Here is a 21910-nt window from a genome sequence, read left to right as displayed (position 1 = left end):
CTGCAGCGCTGGTATTACAGGTTTTTACAAACTCTGCGTTAAAAGGTAAGAAGTAAGCGTAGAGCAAAATTGTGCTCCATACCGCACTCCATTACCAGCACTGCTTAAATCAGCTGTGAGCTGGTCGTACGTGCTCGTGCACGATTTCCTCATAGATATCAATGGGGAGAACCAGCTGAGTAAAAGTCTAACACCTGCCAAAAAGCAGCGTAAAACTCAGTAACGCAGTCCCATTGATTCCTATGGGGAAACATATTTTATGTTTACACCTTATACCCTAACATGAACCCTGAGTCTAAACACCCCTAATATTACACTTTTAACCCCTAATCTGTCGCACCCGACATCGCCAACACCTACATTATAATTATTAACCCCTAATCTGCTGCTCCGGACATCGCCACCACCTACATTATACTTATTACCCCCTAATCTGCTGCCCCCAACATTGCCGACACCTACATTATATTTATTAACCCCAAATCTCCCGTACCCAATGTAGCCGCAACCTACCTACACTTGCACACAAACCACCAAAAGCAATCAGCGCAACAATCACTCAATAAAATATGTGTATATATATATATAAAAAAGAGAGTGTTACCAAGGATAAGGCAATGGTTAAAAAAAAAACACTACATTAAAATTTCACTGATAAAGATATTTCACTAATAAATAATTGTCCAAAATAACAGCAGTCCAAAAAATGGTGTTATCTCAAATTGAGAACAGTCTTACTAATATTGAAAGATGGTGTCAGGAGATTCCATTTTTGAAAGCTCAGATGCAGCTACTTGAAAACACTGCTTGTCCTGCAGCTAGTACACAATGACTCCAATCCCACAAAAAACAGCGCAGTCTGTGAATACAAAAAGGTGGACTCCAATAGTGCAATATTGTGTAAACAAGCACTTTATTAGCAGTAAAAATATATATGCCAAAATACTCACAATATTAGGCATATAAACATGCACAGAAAGGTTTCTTTTCTCAAAATGGCAATATCGCCGAATTCTTGTGTGGTCTGAGGACACTTGGAGAAGCAGCAGCAGATTTCCCGGTCGGCGTGTGACGTCAGCACCCGACAAACAGCTGATACAAGTTTCCCTTAGTCCTTGCGCACACAGACTCCCAAAGCTCGCAGCCTCAACGCGTTTCTCGCTCCCTACTGGGCGCTTTCTCAAGAGGAATGATGATCTCCCGGTCGGTGTGTGACGTCAACACCCGACAAACACTTATTAACCCCTAATCTGCCGCTCCCAACGTCGTCGCCACTATATTAAATGTATTAACCCCTAAATCTAAGTCTAACCTTAACCCTAACACCCCCTAACTTAAATATAATTTAAATAAATCTAAATAAAATTACTATCATTAACTAAATTATTCCTATTTAAAACTAAATTCTTACCTATAAAATAAACCCTAAGCTAGCTACAATATAACTAATAGTTACATTGTAGCTAGCTTAGGGTTTATTTTTATTTTACAAGCAAGTTTGTATTTATTTTAACTAGGTAAAATACTTACTAAATAGTTATTAACTATTTAATAACTACCTAGCTAAAATAAATACAAATTTACCTGTAAAATAAAACCTAACCTAAGTTACAGTAACACCTAACACTACACTACAATTAAATAAATTACCTAAGTTAAATACAATTAAATAAATTAAATTAAATTAAATTAGCTAAATCACAAAAGAAAAAAACACTAAATTACAGAAAATAAAAAACAAATCACAGATCCTTAAACTAATTACACTTAATCTAAGAGCCCTATCAAAATAAAAAAGCCCACCCAAAATTAAAAAAAAAACCTAGCCTAAACTAAACTACCAATAGCCCTTAAAAGGGCCTTTTGCGGGGCATTGCCCCAAAGAAATCAGCTCTTTTACCTGTAAAAAAAAATACAAACAATCCCCCAACAGTAAAACCCACCACCCACACAACCAACCCCCAAATAAAAGCCTAACTAAAAACCTAAGCTCCCCATTGCCTTGAAAAGGGCATTTGGATGGGCATTGCCCTTAAAAGGGCATTTAGCTCTATTGCGGCCCAAAGTCCTAACCTAAAAAATAAACCCATCCAATACACCCTTAAAAAATCCTAACACTAACCCCCGGAGATTCACTTACTGGGAGAAGTCTTCATCTAAGCGGCAAGAGGTCCTCAACAAAGCCGGCAGAAGTGGTCCTCCAGATGGGCAGAAGTGGTCCTCCAGACGGGCAGAAGTCTTTTTCCAGACGGCATCTTCTATCTTCATCCTTCCGATGCGGAGCGGCTCCATCTTCAAGACATCCGGCGCAGAGCATCCTCTTCAAACGACAACTTCTTCGGAATGAATATCTCTTTAAGTGACGTAATCCAAGATGGCATCCCTTAGATTCCGATTGGCTGATAGAATTCTATCAGCCAATCGGAATTAGGTAGAAAAAATCCTATTGGCTGATGCAATCAGCCAATAGCATTGAGCTGGCATTCTATTGGCTGTTCCAATCAGTAAGTATTTAGTTTTAAATAGGAAAAATTTAGTTAATGATAGTAATTTTAATTAGATTTATTTAAATTATATTTAAGTTAGGGGGTGTTTGGGTTAGGGTTAGACTTAGGTTTAAAGGGTTAATAAATTTAGACTAGTGGCAGCAACGTTGGGGACGGCAAATTAGGGGTTAATAAATGTAGGTAGGTGGCGACGATGTTGGGGGCAGCAGATTAGGGGTTAATAAATATAATGTAGGTTGCGGCGATGTCCAGAGTGGAAGATTAGGGGTTAATAAATTTAATGTAGGTGGCAGCGATGTTAGGGGCGGCAGATTAGGGGTTAATAATATTTAACTAGTGTTTGTGAGGCGGGAGTGCGGCTGTTCAGGGGTTAATATGTTTATTCTAGTAGCGGCGATGTCCGGAGCGGCAGATTAGGGGTTACATTTTTTATTATAGTGTTTGCGATGCGGGAGGGCCTTGGTTTAGTGGTTAATAGGTAGTCTATGGGTGTTAGTGTACTTTTTAGCACTTTAGCTATGAGTTGTATGCTACAGCGTTGTAGTGTAAAACTCATTACTACTTAATTTAAAATGCGTTAGGAATCTTGTCGGTAGAGGCTGTACCGCTCACTTTTTGGCCTCCCAGGACAAACTCGTAATACCGGCGCTATGGAAGTCCCATAGAAAAAAAGGGTTTACGAACTTTACGTAAGTCGGTTTGGGGTAAGGCCAAACAAGTGTGCGTTACACCTATACCTGCAAGACTCGTAATAGCAGCGAGCGTAAAAAAGCAGCGTTAGGACCTGTTAACGTTGCTTTTTTACCTTACCGCACAACTCGTAATCTAGCCGATAGTGACCAATGTGTGTGAGAATGTTCAATGATGCCCTTGTATATGTATTACAAAATATGTTTTCTTCTGCAAATCACCCTCATTTAAATGATTGTTAAGTCTAGTAATGGTGCATGTTGTAACAGGTGCTATTTCAGATAGCAATTACAGGAAAGGGGGACAAAATAAATAATCAACGTATATTGCAGAGGTTTTTTTTACATATATGATTTATCATTTTATATGACCATCTGAAAAAGTTTAATGCCCCTTTAACTTCAATTATGGAAGTATTCCAGTATTTTGCTGTACATCACATATACCCTGCATTTTCAAGGGTAGCTTTAATCATAAGGGTTTACTGTACAAAATTACAATTTGTAAAATATTAACTAGAAGATTATGGGTATCAAGCCATAACCAAGACCCTAAGGATGTAAAAATAACATAGGATATTAAAAATATATTTAATTCCAATTTTCTTAAGATACATCAACCAAAATACACCTGCTGTTGTCCTGCGGATGCTGCTAATATGACCTAAGAATACAGTAAAGTTTTAATGCAAAACGCTTTTAAGAGTAATCCAAACAGAAAGTAAGTTTCAGTCACTTATAGTGAACCAGTCAGTATTCTTTTATGGTACCAAGACTGAAACTTTATATGAGTATGAGCTATTACATTATTGTATATATATTATAAATCACCAGTGAACAAAAATGTAATAATGATATGAAGTTCAAGTTCAAATAGGTGCAATTTATCCATAAGGAATTACATTTGAATTAGTATGATTAGGGACTAAAACATCATGCAAAAAGAAAAAGCCAAGATCTTTGAAAATTCTACATCTACAACTAAGGTAAGCTGCATACTCTACCGATCTCTTTTAGTGATGTCACACATGAATGCTTATCTGAAATTAAACAACAAATGGCTGTATATCAAGGTTCATGTGTTCTGATTGCTTTTATCAAGTCTGTCTTGTTTTATTTATGTGCATTTCTCAAAATATCTCTGGGCTTTGAGTTTTGAGAATTCTGGTACTTTTGGATTCGATGGTTAAATGTGTGCAAGCTACAAGAATAACTGGTGTATTTGTTATTTAAAAGGTGTATTTAGTCTTCACATTTAAAGAAATGTTTTGCCATTTTAAATGATTTATCATAAAATATATTTTAAGAGATATAACTTATTACATTGATCAACAAATATAGTGACTAATGTGTGTGAGAATGTTCAATGATGCCCTTGTATATTTATTACAAAATATGTTTTCTTCTGCAAATCACCCTCATTTAAATGATTGTTATGTCTAGTAATGGCATATGGAGTTTACATGTTTACATTTTTGCAATGAGTTGTAACAGGTGCTAAAAACAATACTGTAATAGGGAATTTTCATAATACTGTAAATAATAGTTTCAATGTTTGCTTTATGAAAATATAGGTAAGAATATTTATGAATTTGAATAATATGTTTCCTTCTGTATATAATATGTATTCTACATATTCATGCTAACATTTACAATCTAGCTATTACCCATACTGCACTGTTTATACGTTTATCATAAATATTTATTGCTCCATTCATAGCACTATTCAATCATAGTGCATTTGTCATTTTTTTAAGTATCATATACTCATTACTTAGCACTTTCTTGTAGTGTAATTGACCTTTGATCATGGTTGCTGAAAAGTTCACTGTTGCCAAGAATAAAGTGCTGGTGGAAGCTATTGAGCATCATTTTATGGAACACAGAAAAGGGCAACGAAAGAAAAACTCTTGGAAGACAACAGAATATTTTAACTAAAGTTCTGCCAATGTGAAGATTACAGTCCAATGTCACAATTGTGTTATCATCATCACAAAGAAAGTATTAAGAAAGATTAAAAGGAAAACAAGACATGCTGGTGAATGTGCCAACAGTCAGAAAAATTAATATAAAAAAATATTATATAAGAAAAAAAGAAAATCAACGCTTAAAGTATGACACAGGTTGCACCAGAGCTAAAGAAATGACTTTTATTTTTGTGTATATATCACGTGCACTTCTGGATGTTTCAGATTAATTACAGATACCAATAATACTGTGTATCAACCTAGCAGATTGCAACAAAGTATCAACAGTTAACCACAATTGCTGCTAGTAAGAACAAGGTAACAGCTTGAAACACATATGTATAAACACATAGGCCTAGATTTAGAGTTCGGCGGTAAAAGGGCTGTTAACGCTCCGCGGGTTTTTTTCTGGCCGCACCATAAATTTAACTCTGGTATCGAGAGTTCAAACAAATGCTGCGTTAGGCTCCAAAAAAGGAGCGTAGAGCATTTTTACCGCAAATGCAACTCTCGATACCAGAGTTGCTTACGGACGCGGCCGGCCTCAAAAACGTGCTCGTGCACGATTCTCCCATAGGAAACAATGGGGCTGTTTGAGCTGAAAAAAAACCTAACACCTGGAAAAAAGCAGCGTTCAGCTCCTAACGCAGCCCCATTGTTTCCTATGGGGAAACACTTCCTACGTCTGCACCTAACACCCTAACATGTACCCCGAGTCTAAACACCCCTAACCTTACACTTATTAAGTCCTAATCTGCCGCCCCCGCTATCGCTGACCCCTGCATTACACTTTTAACCCCTAATCTGCCGCTCCGTAAACCGCCGCCACCTACGTTATCCCTATGTACCCCTAATCTGCTGCCCTAACATCGCCGACCCCTATGTTATATTTATTAACCCCTAATCTGCCCCCCACAACGTCGCCGACACCTACCTACACTTATTAACCCCTAATCTGCCGACCGGACCTGAGCGCTACTATAATAAAGTTATTAACCCCTAATCCGCCTCACTAACCCTATCATAAATAGTATTAACCCCTAATCTGCCCTCCCTAACATCGCCGACACCTACCTTCAATTATTAACCCCTAATCTGCCGACCGGAGCTCACCGCTATTCTAATAAATGTATTAACCCCTAAAGCTAAGTCTAACCCTAACACTAACACCCCCCTAAGTTAAATATAATTTTTATCTAACGAAATAAATTAACTCTTATTAAATAAATGATTCCTATTTAAAGCTAAATACTTACCTGTAAAATAAATCCTAATATAGCTACAATATAAATTATAATTATATTATAGCTATTTTAGGATTAATATTTATTTTACAGGCAACTTTGTAATTATTTTAACCAGGTACAATAGCTATTAAATAGTTAAGAAATATTTAATAGTTACCTAGTTAAAATAATAACAAATTTACCTGTAAAATAAATCCTAACCTAAGATATAATTAAACCTAACACTACCCTATCAATAAAATAATTAAATAAACTACCTACAATTACCTACAATTAACCTAACACTACACTATCAATAAATTAATTAAACACAATTGCTACAAATAAATAAAATTAAATAAACTATCTAAAGTACAAAAAATAAAAAAGAACTAAGTTACAGAAAATAATAAAATATTTACAAAGATAAGAAAAATATTACAACAATTTTAAACTAATTACACCTACTCTAAGCCCCCTAATAAAATAACAAAGCCCCCCAAAATAAAAAATTCCCTACCCTATTCTAAAATACAAATATTACAAGCTCTTTTACCTTACCAGCCCTGAACAGGGCCCTTTGCGGGGCATGCCCCAAGAATTTCAGCTCTTTTGCCTGTAAAAAAAAACATACAATACCCCCCCCCAACATTACAACCCACCACCCACATACCCCTAATCTAACCCAAACCCCCCTTAAATAAACCTAACACTACCCCCCTGATGATCTTCCTACCTTGTCTTCACCATGCCAGGTTCACCGATCCGTCCTGGCTCCAAGATCTTCATCCAACCCAAGCGGGGGCTAGACATCCACTGAAGAAGTCCAGAAGAGGGTCCAAAGTCTTCCTCCTATCCGGCAAGAAGAGGACATCCGGACCGGCAAACATCTTCTCCAAGCGGCATCTTCTATCTTCTTCCATCCGATGACGACCGGCTCCATCTTGAAGACCTCCAGCGCGGATCCATCCTCTTCTTCCGACGACTAGACGACGAATGACGGTTCCTTTAAGGGACGTCATCCAAGATGGCGTCCCTCGAATTCCGATTGGCTGATAGGATTCTATCAGCCAATCGGAATTAAGGTAGGAATTTTCTGATTGGCTGATGGAATCAGCCAATCAGAATCAAGTTCAATCCGATTGGCTGATCCAATCAGCCAATCAGATTGAGCTCGCATTCTATTGGCTGATCGGAACAGCCAATAGAATGCGAGCTCAATCTGATTGGCTGATTGGATCAGCCAATCGGATTGAACTATATTCTGATTGGCTGATTCCATCAGCCAATCAGAAAATTCCTACCTTAATTCCGATTGGCTGATAGAATCCTATCAGCCAATCGGAATTCGAGGGACGCCATCTTGGATGACGTCCCTTAAAGGAACCGTCATTCGTCGTCTAGTCGTCGGAAGAAGAGGATGGATCCGCGCTGGAGGTCTTCAAGATGGAGCCGGTCGTCATCGGATGGAAGAAGATAGAAGATGCCGCTTGGAGAAGATGTTTGCCGGTCCGGATGTCCTCTTCTTGCCGGATAGGAGGAAGACTTTGGACCCTCTTCTGGACTTCTTCAGTGGATGTCTAGCCCCCGCTTGGGTTGGATGAAGATCTTGGAGCCAGGACGGATCGGTGAACCTGGCATGGTGAAGACAAGGTAGGAAGATCATCAGGGGGGTAGTGTTAGGTTTATTTAAGGGGGGTTTGGGTTAGATTAGGGGTATGTGGGTGGTGGGTTGTAATGTTGGGGGGGGGTATTGTATGTTTTTTTTTACAGGCAAAAGAGCTGAAATTCTTGGGGCATGCCCCGCAAAGGGCCCTGTTCAGGGCTGGTAAGGTAAAAGAGCTTGTAATATTTGTATTTTAGAATAGGGTAGGGAATTTTTTATTTTGGGGGGCTTTGTTATTTTATTAGGGGGCTTAGAGTAGGTGTAATTAGTTTAAAATTGTTGTAATATTTTTCTTATCTTTGTAAATATTTTATTATTTTCTGTAACTTAGTTCTTTTTTATTTTTTGTACTTTAGATAGTTTATTTAATTTTATTTATTTGTAGCAATTGTGTTTAATTAATTTATTGATAGTGTAGTGTTAGGTTAATTGTAGGTAATTGTAGGTAGTTTATTTAATTATTTTATTGATAGGGTAGTGTTAGGTTTAATTATATCTTAGGTTAGGATTTATTTTACAGGTAAATTTGTTATTATTTTAACTAGGTAACTATTAAATAGTTCTTAACTATTTAATAGCTATTGTACCTGGTTAAAATAATTACAAAGTTGCCTGTAAAATAAATATTAATCCTAAAATAGCTATAATATAATTATAAATTATATTGTAGCTATATTAGGATTTATTTTACAGGTAAGTATTTAGCTTTAAATAGGAATTATTTATTTAATAAGAGTTAATTTATTTCGTTAGATAAAAATTATATTTAACTTAGGGGGGTGTTAGTGTTAGGGTTAGACTTAGCTTTAGGGGTTAATACATTTATTAGAATAGCGGTGAGCTCCGATCGGAAGATTAGGGGTTAATAATTGAAGGTAGGTGTCGGCGATGTTAGGGAGGGCAGATTAGGGGTTAATACTATTTATGATAGGGTTAGTGAGGCGGATTAGGGGTTAATAACTTTATTATAGTAGCGCTCAGGTCCGCTCGGCAGATTAGGGGTTAATAAGTGTAGGTAGGTGTCGGCGACGTTGTGGGGGGCAGATTAGGGGTTAATAAATATAACATAGGGGTCGGCGATGTTAGGGGTAGCAGATTAGGGGTACATAGGGATAACGTAGGTGGCGGCGATTTGCGGTCGGAAGATTAGGGGTTAATTATTTTAAGTAGCTTGCGGCGACGTTGTGGGGGGCAAGTTAGGGGTTAATAGATATAATACAGGGGTCGGCGGTGTTAGGGGCAGCAGATTAGGGGTACATAAGTATAACGTAGGTGGCGGTCGGCAGATTAGGGGTTAAAATTTTTAATCGAGTGGCGGCGATGTGGGGGGACCTCGGTTTAGGGGTACATAGGTAGTTTATGGGTGTTAGTGTACTTTAGGGTACAGTAGTTAAGAGCTTTATAAACCGGCGTTAGCCAGAAAGCTCTTAACTCCTGCTATTTTCAGGCGGCTGGAATCTTGTCGTTAGAGCTCTAACGCTCACTGCAGAAACGACTCTAAATACCGGCGTTAGGAAGATCCCATTGAAAAGATAGGCTACGCAAATGGCGTAGGGGGATCTGCGGTATGGAAAAGTCGCGGCTGTAAAGTGAGCGTTAGACCCTTTAATCACTGACTCTAAATACCAGCGGTAGCCCAAAACCAGCGTTAGGAGCCTCTAACGCTGGTTTTGACGGCTACCGCCGAACTCTAAATCTAGCCGATAGAGGGTTAGAATCTTTGCTACAGAGAGCACATAGTGCCACAGCACGCTCTCAAAGTAGCAAACTTATCAGTCCACTCAGAGTCACTGGGCACTTAGTGTTAACAACACGCTCAAGAATCCTCCAAAACTAAGGCAATGCAAGCAGGCAAATGTTTTACAGGGTTACTGCAACTTTAAAGGTTCAGTGTAAACAGGACTTTCTTTTCTTTTGCAAAACAATGCAGACAACGCCGCTTCCGCTTGTATGCTTACAGCTCATCCGCTGTCATGAGATCAGGATACCTTATATTCACTGACCATACGGTTGATGTTTTCATCCCTCCCGGTTATGCCTGGATCACTTATCTGTGTGTGCAGCTCTTTGTAGGTTTCATCAAAGTCTTGCAGCTCATGGTTAATTAAACATTACACCAGAGTGATGCTAGCATAACGCATTTCACCTCTCCCACAACTGGGCTGGCTTAGGGCTTCATCAGCCCAGTTGTGGGAGGGGTGAAATGCATTATTATGTTTGATTTATTATGAGCTTTTTGTGCAAGTTAGGTTGCACTCATATTACAAGTTTAAAGTAAACTGTTTTCGCTCACGCGCTAATCTGACGAGCGTAAAAAGCCGAACTTACAATATCACGTGTGCAATAACGAATTCCCTCATAGAAGTCAATGGGGCGCAATACCCTACTCGTGTGCAAACATGTATTAAGCAATGTTTTTGCTAACGGTAATTTTATTAAATTATAAATATCCTATTTTTTATCTCATTATAAACAGTATTAATATAACGCTCACTTGGATGTTATGAGACATCTTCAAAAAATAGCATTTTACAATTATTTTAAAATAAATTTGATTTATTGGATTCAATATATTTAACACTAAAACTATTTCAATTTTTGTGTTACAATATTTTTTAAGCATTTCAGATGTAAATACAAGAAAACGAATTAAACAAAACTGATAAGCAAACATCATCTCAAGAATATGATTATTAAACTGATGTCCAAATGAAATGAAATCACTTGCAAAATATTTAATATAAAGTGAAGCACATTACATTATCAAACAGACATAAAAAAATCATTGAAAATGTTATGTAGTTTAACTCTTTATTTTCTCATTCTTGTGTCACCAAATCTGAAGTAAATTGTGAATCAGCTCATAACATGGAAAAACAATACAACGATACAATCTTTATTTTTTTGAAATGTTGAGGATTGATATGTGGGTTCCTATGCTGCACATGCAAAACCATTAATAGTGATATAAGCAGCTCTCAAGCTAATATTTACCTAAATTCTTTGAGGGGCATCAAAGAACTAACGTCTAAGATAATCTTGCCAGATCAGAAAAAGAATCAGACCCCTAGAACTTTTATGTGTGGAGAAATTACATACAGGGCTCTCCACTAATATTGGCACCCTTGGTAAATATGAGCAAAGAAGGCTGTGTAAATTGTTTTTATTCTTTAACCTTTTAATCTTTTGCTCAAAGAATACACAAAAATACTCTATTCTCATGGATATCAAACAATTGCAAACACAACACAGATTAATCCAAAAAACAATCTTCCTTAAATATATGTGTGGCACAATAATTGGCACCCTTTTATCAATACTTGTGCTATCTCCCTTTTCCAAGATAACATCTCTGAGTCTTCTCCTTAGGTTGGAGAATATATGGTAAGGGATCTGAGACCATTCCTCCATACTGAATCTCTCCAGATCCTACAAATTTTGAAGTTGACACTGGTGGACTCTCCTCTTCAGTTGACCCCACAGGTTTTCTATGGGGTTCAAGTCAGGGGACTGAGATGGTAAATGTTAGGACCTTAATTTCATGGTCAGTAAACCATTTTTGTTTTGATTTAGATGTATGTTTTGGATAATTGTCCTACTGGAAGGTAAAGTCATGACCGAATTTAAGCTTTCTGGCAGAGGCAGTCAGGTGTCCATTTAATATCTGTTGATATTTGATAGAGTGCATGATGCCAAATATCCTATCAAAATATACAGGTCCTCTGGCAGAAAAACAGCCCCAAAACATTAAAGAGCCACCACCATATTTAACTGTGGGCATGAGGTACTTTTCCATATTGCTACTTCTCTGTGTGTGCCAAGCCGACCTCTGGTGTTTACTGCCAAAAAGCTCTATTTTGGTTTCATCTGACCATAGAACCCAATTACATTTGAAGTTCCAGTAGTGTCTGGTAAACTAAAGATGCTTGAGTTTGTTTTTGATGAGAGTAGAGAATTTTTTCTTGAAACCCTTACAAACAACTTGTGGTGATGTAGGTGATGTGGAATTGTAGTTTTGGAGACATGCTGACCCCAAGACACAACTAACTTCTGCAATTCTCCAGCTGTGATCCTTGGAGATATTTTGGCAACTTGAACCATCCTCTTCACAGTGCATTGAGACAATATTGACACGCATACTCTTCCAGGGTGATTCATAACATTTCCAGTTATGGCTGGAACTTCTTAATTATTGCTACTTTCTTATAGCCACTTCCCATTTTGTAAAGCTCAACAACCTTTTGCCACACAACACAGCTATATTCCTTGGTCTTACCCATTGTGATTAATGACTAAGGGGATTTTGCATATGTGTTGCCTCATACTTATATATATAAGTCATGGTTTAAAATTTCTTATTCCTAATCACCCAAGTGTACTAAAAAATGTAAAATATCAATGGGAATATACTTTTGGGGGGGATAAACCTGTGTTGTGTTTGAAATTGTTTAATATCCACGTGAGCAGAGTATTTTTGTGTATCTTTTTAACAAAAGATCAAATGGTTAAACAATAAAGACACATTTTCACAGCCTTCTTTGCTTATTTTTACCAAGAGTGCCAAGAGTGTACATGACAAGTTGAAGAGATTAATTAAATTAATGAATTAACAAGTAGAATGTAGTATTATTTTTTAAGTGTGCAGCACATCTTAAAGGGAAGATACATTTAGGATTAAAATTACAATAGGCCATGTGTTATCTCTTATTGACTGTAATAAAATTGTTTGTATTCATATTCAATATACCAATATTTTTGTTTCCTCACATTTTTCTTTTGCATAAGTGAAATCATGCCTTTACCTGTTTTTTCACTAATAGTCATAGAAACATTTCTATCTTCAGAGTAATGTATCCATTTTTTATGTAGACCTTTTGTGATTGTAATATAATGCACAGTTGAAGGATTCCAATCATTGTTGGCATTAATTGCTATTTCTTATAAGATGTGATCTTAGATTTACAATAAACTGTTACCATCTAATGAAGTGCTAATTGATTTTAACCATTCCTTAGTTTAATACTATGTTTCCTTCAAATGAGTTATGCATCTATTTAATATATCCACTTTCTCATTTCTTACATCCTACATCAGTTTTTGTGCTGAATTTGCTTAAAGTGCATAACAATGCAATAGTAAAATGTGCTAGAGGATGTTACTTTAAAAAGTATTGTTGTTTACAATATTTACATTAATTTAATTAAAGGCACTGTCTTCTAGGTTGGCGTGATCTACATATATATAAAAAGAAGTCCTTATAATAGAAACCCATAGTCTTCTTCTTGATTTCAGACATAGATCACGTCTAACCAGATAAGGTGATTTTTAATCACTTAATATAAATAATGTAAAAAAAAAAACACTTAAAATATTAAAAGTGACAATATAGTCATTGAGCAAACATGCTCAGTATGCCCATCATGCCTATATACAAATTGTCTTCAGATGGTTTTACAGTGGTGAGAATGGAATCAAATAGCAATCGGTTCCTTGTGAACTCTCAATTGTACAATCCCATTTTAAAGCCCGGTTATGAAGGTGCCTTTATTAATAGTTAAAATCACAGCTTTCAACATGCTGTTTATAGCTGTTGGGGTCCTGCTCTCACTTTTCATAAAGATCGCTTCAGTTGTACAGGATATTGCATACTCAATACATATACTGTACATATGCAAATGAGTATATACATATTTAAATGTATGCCCTGCCCATTGCAGTCGGCCTACACCATAGAGATGAATATAGCTTTAATAAATCAATACCATGTCACAAATGGCACCAGACAGGGATGTCCCCTCCTGCCACTGTTGTTTGCCCTCTCGATTGAGCCTTTGGCAGAGCAAATAAGAGCTGACCCCCAAATTCAGGGGGTCACACTGTTGGGCACCTCGCATAAGATCGCACTTTTTGCTGACGATGTCACCTTCTTTTCGTCGCACCCTGAGCAAAATATCCCCAGGCTTCTAGATGTGCTTACTTCCTTTGGCGCCCATTCTTACTATAAATTAAATCTATCGAAAACGCAAGTGTACACACAAGGCTTTACAAATGCGCAGCTGGCCCCCCTTACAAAAAGTTTTAATTTTACCTGGACAGACCATTATGTCCTACACTTAGGTGTTCGACTCTCTAGCAGCCTCCCTCAAATAATTAAAGACAATTATCTTCCCCTCCTAGCCTCGCTTCGCTCTTTACGGAATTATTGGAATCTACAACATGTATCCTGGCTCGGCAGGATTTCGGCACTGAAAATGTCTTTTCTCCCTAGACTTACTTATTTATTTCACTGCCTTCCCATTTAAATTCCTAAACACTTACTACTCCAATTCCAGAGCGGGTTTACATAATTCATCTGGCAGGACAAGCCCCCTAGAATTGCGCACAGATTACTTCAACTCTCTAAAACCTCGGGCGGCATAGCCTCTCCATCGGTTGCCCGGTACTATGAAGGCGCAATGCTCACCCATGTATCCCATTGGGGAGTTAAAATTTCCAACTCTAAATGGAAATCTATTGAGCAGGCCTCACTACCCCACCAAATTAGTTTGCGGGATCTAATCTGGACCCCACCACATTGCCGTAGAGAACTGGAGCTGATCAACCCAGTTATGTGTGAGTGCCTTGACTTTTGGGACAGAATTCGACACCATCCGCATATTGCCCCGCATCCTTCCTCTATCACTTGCCAATTAGGTTTTTAGGAAAAAAAGAAAAAAAGTTTTAACACACTGCTATGTTTAAAACACTGGATTTGTTAAACCTTTAAACCAACTATTTTACACTCCTTGTGTGGCACTAAAGAATAAAATACTAAGATAAACTTGCAGCAAACTGTATTTAAACTTTAAACTGACATTGAACTGAATGAAATAATTCTCAGGAGTAATCCCTCTTCTGTCTTCAGTTAAAATCCAATTGAAGGTGTAAAAACGTTGCATGAGATAATATTTGCGATCTTCATGATGGTTATTTTCTTAAGATTTCAAGTCAGTCTTCGATCTTCTCTCTATATAGAACTTGACCCTTCCTACACGTACGCCAAACACATATAAAAGATAGCACTTTAACACCTATGGGTCCCAGCTATGTGCAGCACTGAAAACATATAGGCCTAGACTACAAGTGGAGCACAACAATATTAGTGCTATTGAGCCTAACATTTTTCAAGTTATATCAATAGCGCAGCTATTCTCATATTACAAGTTGAAAGCCAAACGTGTGTTAACATATACTTGAAATAGCACTGCTCTTCACTTTGAAGAAAATTTTATTTTTAAATATATATAATTAATTCATATATATATATATATATATATATATATATATATATATATATATATATATATATATATATATATATAGTGCAGAACAATGCTATTTCAAGTAATGGTATTAACATTGTTTTAAAGGAATATGGTATATAACAACCCTCCCTTATTTCCAGGGATCTCCCTTATTTGCCCAAACTTTGGCCTAGATTTGGAGTTTGGCGGTAGCCGTGAAAACCAGCGTTAGAGGCTCCTAACGCTGGTTTTAGGCTACCTCCGGTATTTGGAGTCATTAAAAAAAGGGTCTAACGCTCACTTTTCAGCAGCGACTTTTCCCTACCGCAGATCCCCTTACGTCAATTGCGTATCCTATCTTTTCAATGGGATTTTTCTAACTCCGGTATTTAGAGTCGTGTCTGAAGTGAGCGTTAGAAATCTAATGACAAAACTCCAGCCGCAGAAAAAAGTCAGTAGTTAAGAGCTTTCTGGGCTAACGCCGGTTCATAAAGCTCTTAACTACTGTACTCTAAAGTACACTAACACCCATAAACTACCTATGTACCCCTAAACCGAGGTCCCCCCACATCGCCGCCACTCGATTAAATTTTTTTAACCCCTAATCTGCCGACCGCCACCTACGTTATACTTATGTACCCCTAATCTGCTGCCCCTAACACCGCCGACCCCTATATTATATTTATTAACCCCTAATCCGCCTCACTAACCCTATAATAAATAGTATTAACCGCTAATCTGCCCTCCCTAACATCGCCGACACCTAACTTCAATTATTAACCCCTAATCTGCCGACTTGAGCTCACCGCTATTCTAATAAATGTATTAACCCCTAAAGCTAAGTCTAACCCTAACACTAACACCCCCCTAAGTTAAATATAATTTTAATCTAACGAAATTAATTAACTCTTATTAAATAAATTATTCCTATTTAAAGCTAAATACTTACCTGTAAAATAAATCCTAATATAGCTACAATATAAATTATAATTATATTATAGCTATTTTAGGATTAATATTTATTTTACAGGTAACTTTGTATTTATTTTAACCAGGTACAATAGCTATTAAATAGTTAAGAACTATTTAATAGCTAAAATAGTTAAAATAATTACAAATTTACCTGTAAAATAAATCCTAACCTAAGTTACAATTAAACCTAACACTACACTATCAATAAATTAATTAAATAAAATACCTACAATTACCTACAATTAAACCTAACACTACACTATCAATAAATTAATTAAATACAATACCTACAAATAACTACAATGAAATAAACTAACTAAAGTACAAAAAATGAAAAAGAACTAAGTTACAAAAAATAAAAAAATATTTACAAACATAAGAAAAATATTACAACAATTTTAAACTAATTACACCTACTCTAAGCCCCCTAATAAAATAACAAAGCCCCCCAAAATAAAAAAAATGCCCTACCCTATTCTAGATTACTAAAGTTCAAAGCTCTTTTACCTTACCAGCCCTGAACAGGGCCATTTGCAGGGCATGCCCCAAGAAGTTCAGCTCTTTTGCCTGTAAAAAAAAACATACAATACCCCCCCCAACATTACAACCCACCACCCACATACCCCTAATCTAACCCAAACCCCCCTTAAATAAACCTAACACTAAGCCCCTGAAGATCTCCCTACCTTGAGTCGTCTTCACCCAGCCGAGCCAAATTCTTCATCCAAGCGGAGCAAGAAGAGGTCCTCCATCCGGTAGAAGTCTTCATCCAAGCGGGGCAGAAGAGGTCTTCCATCTGATTGAAGTCTTCATCCAAGGGGGATCTTCTATCGTCATCCATCCGGAGCAGAGCGGCAGGATCCTGAAGACCTCCGACGCGGAACATCCATCCTGGCCGACGACTGAACGACAAATGACGGTTCCTTTAAATGACGTCATCCAAGATGGCGTCCCTCGAATTCCGATTGGCTGATAGGATTCTATCAGCCAATCGGAATTAAGGTAGGAATATTCTGATTGGCTGATGGAATCAGCCAATCAGAATCAAGTTCAATCCGATTGGCTGATTGGATCAGCCAATCGGATTGAACTTGATTCTGATTGGCTGATTCCATCAGCCAATCAGAATATTCCTACCTTAATTCCGATTGGCTGATAGAATCCTATCAGCCAATCGGAATTCGAGGGACGCCATCTTGGATGACGTCATTTAAAGGAACCGTCATTCGGCTAGTAGGCGTCGGGAGAAGAGGATGTTCCGCGTCGGATGGAAGATGATGGCTCCCGAAGAAAGAAGATTGAAGATGCCGTTGATAGAAGACTTCATCCGGATCATGGACCTCTTCAGCTCCCGCTTGGATGAAGACTTCAGCCGGATCATGGACCTCTTCAGCTCCCGCTTGGATGATGACTTCAGCCGGATCATAGACCTCTTCAGCCCCCCTCTTGGGCTTGGATCAGGACATCGGAGGAGCTCTTCTGGATCGATCGGTGAACCTGGTATGGTGAAGATAAGGTAGGAAGATCTTCAGGGGCTTAGTGTTAGGTTTATTTAAGGGGGGTTTGGGTTAGATTAGGGGTATGTGGGTGGTGGGTTGTAATGTTGGGGGGGGGGTATTGTATGGTTTTTTTTACAGGCAAAAGAGCTTAACTTCTTGGGGCATGCCCCGCAAAGGGCCCTGTTCAGGGCTGGTAAGGTAAAAGAGCTTTGAACTTTAGTAATTTAGAATAGGGTAGGGCATTTTTTTATTTTGGGGGGCTTTGTTATTTTATTAGGGGGCTTAGAGTAGGTGTAATTAGTTTAAAATTGTTGTAATATTTTTCTTATGTTTGTAAATATTTTTTTATTTTTTGTAACTTAGTTCTTTTTTATTTTTTGTACTTTAGATAGTTTATTTCATTGTATTTATTTGTAGGTATTGTATTTAATTTATTTATTGATAGTGTAGTGTTAGGTTTAATTGTAGATAATTATAGGTATTTTATTTAATTAATTTATTGATAGTGTAGTGTTAGGTTTAATTGTAACTTAGGTTAGGATTTATTTTACAGGTAAATTTGTAATTATTTTAACTATTTTAGCTATTAAATAGTTCTTAACTATTTAATAGCTATTGTACCTGGTTAAAATAAATACAAAGTTACCTGTAAAATAAATATTAATCCTAAAATAGCTATAATATAATTATAATTTATATTGTAGCTATATTAGGATTTATTTTACAGGTAAGTATTTATCTTTAAATAGGAATAATTTATTTAATAAGAGTTAATTAATTTCGTTAGATTAAAATTATATTTAATTTAGGGGGGTGTTAGTGTTAGGGTTAGACTTAGCTTTAGGGGTTAATACATTTATTAGAATAGCGGTGAGCTCCAGTCGGCAGATTAGGGGTTAATAATTGAAGTTAGGTGTCGGCGATGTTAGGGAGGGCAGATTAGGGGTTAATACTATTTATTATAGGGTTAGTGAGGCGGATTAGGGGTTAATAACTTTATAATAATAGCGGTGCGGTCCGCTCGGCAGATTAGGGGTTAATAAGTGTAGGCAGGTGGAGGCGACGTTGTGGGGGGCAGATTAGGGGTTAATAAAAATAATATAGGGGTCGGCGATGTTAGGGCAGCAGATTAGGGGTACATAGGGATAATGTAAGTAGCGGCGGTTTACGGAGCGGCAGATTAGGGGTTAATAATAATATGCAGGGGTCAGCGATAGCGGGGGCGGCAGATTAGGGGTTAATAAGTGTAAGTTTAGGGGTGTTTAGACTCGGGGTACATGTTAAAGTGTTAGGTGCAGACGTAGGAAGTGTTTCCCCATAGCAAACAATGGGGCTGCGTTAGGAGCTGAACGCGGCTTTTTTGCAGGTGTTAGGTTTTTTTTCAGCTTAGGGGGAATTGTGCACGAGCACGTTTTTGAGGCTGGCCGCGTCCGTAAGCAATTCTGGTATCGAGAGTTGCAGTTGCATTAAATATGCTCTACGCTCCTTTTTTGGAGCCTAACGCTGACATTCTGTGGACTCTCAATACCAGAGTTATTTTTATGGTGCGGCCAGAAAAAAACCAGCGTTAGCTACGCGGGTCCTTACCGTCAAAACTCTAAATCTAGCCATTTATTTGCTCTTAGAACATTTTTCTCTAATTTTTTACAACATGTACAATCTTCATTTCAAACATTATTATTGTACTCTTCTATTCTTATTTAGTTAATAATTTTGATCTATCTGACAGTTTAATCTCTTTACTCCCACTGTGCCATGGATGAGAAATAGAATTAATGGACATTCAGAAGGTTGTTAAATGTATTCAACTAGACTGTGTGAATGAAGATGATTTGTATGAAAAATGTTGTTGTAACAAACTGTATAAAAATGTAAAATAAAGTTGTTGTTTTTTATTAACTACTGTATAACTTTTCAATTTACTAAGTGTGTCCCCTATTTTCTTTAAAAGATGTGGCAAATCTAGGGAAGGCTTTAAGGTGTGTGTGTGTGTGTATATATATATATATATATATATATATATATATATATATATATATATATATATATATATATATATATATATATATATATATATATATATATATATGTATGTATGTATATTTGTTGTGTGTATATATGTATGTATGTGTGCACATGTACCCATACATACATATACCCATATGTACATACATATACACCATACACATACACACATATATGTATATATATATATATATATATATATATATATATATATATATATATATATATATATATATATATATATATATATATATACTGTATATATATATATATATATATATATATATATATATATATATATATATATATACACACTCAAATAGAGAACATATATTTACACCATTGAGCCCTTCCCAGTCAAACATCTACCATATAAAAATATACTATATCATTTTAAATCACTGTTTATACATATATTTAATTAATAAACATATATATTACATTAATAATATAATATGTAATGCTTTATTTTAATGTGTTTACATGTCTATTGTTATACATTTATTTCAGCCGTAATAATTTACTTCATATCTTAAATTGCATTAACATTAGCAACATAACTCACAATTTGAAATTTGAGCGACGATTAGTGCAGCTGCGCTACCAATTGAAAGTGTAGGGTTTGCTAAAGGAATGTCAGCCCCCCCCCCCTTAACATTCTCTGCTAATTAATTAAATAAATAGGAACAAAATAAGTTAAATGTAGGTACTACTACTAAAAAGACATGTGGAATGCAACATGCAAAAGAGAGATAAAATTAAACAAGCAATGTCGTACACACATTAGAAGTCGGCCCATTGCTACATTTGACTTCTGTTGATAACACACATTTGGAATAATAACTTTGTAATTACTTGCAAACACTATAGAAAATGTAAAGACCATGTTCACAAACAATGCAATTTCAAAGATAAGCCCCAAAGAGTTCAATAGAAATGATGATATCCATAAAATCTTTTACTGTCCATAATAGTTTGTTATTTTAAATTGTGTTGTCTTGTTTTAGTATGACTGTGTGGCTTTCAGCCAATGAACGTAAGTAACAACTAACTATAAGCCAATGATCATTAGCGGCAGGTACATAAATGATACTGCTGTATTAGTTTAAATTTAAATAGCATTTACATCACATTTTTATAGACTAACTTCGATACTCTGCTTTTTTTTAACTACAGAGTCCATTTAAAAGCAAATTTCTTTAGCAATTGAATACCTTTTTCACATTAGTCCAGAATAGTGTTCAGATTTTAGTATGAGTATACTATGGTTTAAATATGTATATTACAACTTTCTTCAGTTTTAAATGGAATTGTTCTGCGAGTGTTTTAAATTAAAGGAGGATGTTCCTATTACACATTTGCTTAATAGATAATAATTAGAAGTAAGTCAAGTGTTGTGTCAGACTTCAAAATGATTTTCAACAAGGATGCACTGTGAGCTGTTACTCACAGCCTGAGGCTCAAAGTGTTTATTTTCAAGACACAATTCCTGGATAGCATTTCAGTTCAAGAGAGGAAACTCATTTGCTTTTAATAGAAACTTAACCTTGGAGAAAAGTCGTTGTATTGTTTGTGCCCATGAGAAATATGTATTTATTTTTTTAAATTGGTATCAAACCTGTATGTAGCCCATAAACCTTTCTCATAAATAATACAGTCAAACTGCATACAATTGTGCTTACAGCTAAAAGGACATTAAAGGGAACATGAAACTCAACATTTTTCTTTCATGATTCAGATAACGTATACAATTTTGAACCAATTTCCAATGTAATTCCATTATCAAGTTTTCTTCATTCTCTTGGTATCCTTTGCTAAAAGAGCAACAATGTAATGCTGGGGGCTAGTTGTTCACTTCAAGTAAGCCAATCACAACATCCATATATGTGCAGCCACCAATCAGCAGCTAGCTCCCAGTAGTGCATTGCTGCTCCTGATTCTACTTAGGTATGCTTTTCAATAATGGATACCAAGCAAATGAAGTAAATTAGATAATAGTCACAAAATGCAAAGTTGTTTAATACTACATGCTCTTTTACACAAAAGAAAGAAACGTCTATGTTAATGTCTATTTAA

The 21910-nt window shown here is 36.4% G+C and overlaps 2 protein-coding genes across 2 annotated transcripts in view; both read right to left on the bottom strand.

Annotated features, from left to right (window-relative positions):
* Nucleotides 1–21910, bottom strand: part of CPNE4 (copine 4) — a 943422-nt gene that overhangs the window by 811798 nt on the left and 109714 nt on the right. The window lies entirely within an intron of this gene.
* LOC128661503 (putative protein TPRXL) overlaps nucleotides 3813–21910 on the bottom strand; it is a gene marked incomplete at its 5' end in the record, with an annotated part of 50606 nt that continues 32508 nt past the window's right edge. Inside the window, one exon of the mRNA XM_053715752.1 lies at nucleotides 3813–3860. Within this exon, the coding sequence (XP_053571727.1) occupies nucleotides 3813–3860 (48 nt within the window). The remainder of the gene's footprint in view (nucleotides 3861–21910) is intronic.

Source organism: Bombina bombina, chromosome 5 (assembly GCF_027579735.1).
Source record: "Bombina bombina isolate aBomBom1 chromosome 5, aBomBom1.pri, whole genome shotgun sequence".
Classification (NCBI taxonomy): Eukaryota; Metazoa; Chordata; class Amphibia; order Anura; family Bombinatoridae; genus Bombina; species Bombina bombina.
This window is presented reverse-complemented; position numbering and strand designations above follow the sequence as displayed.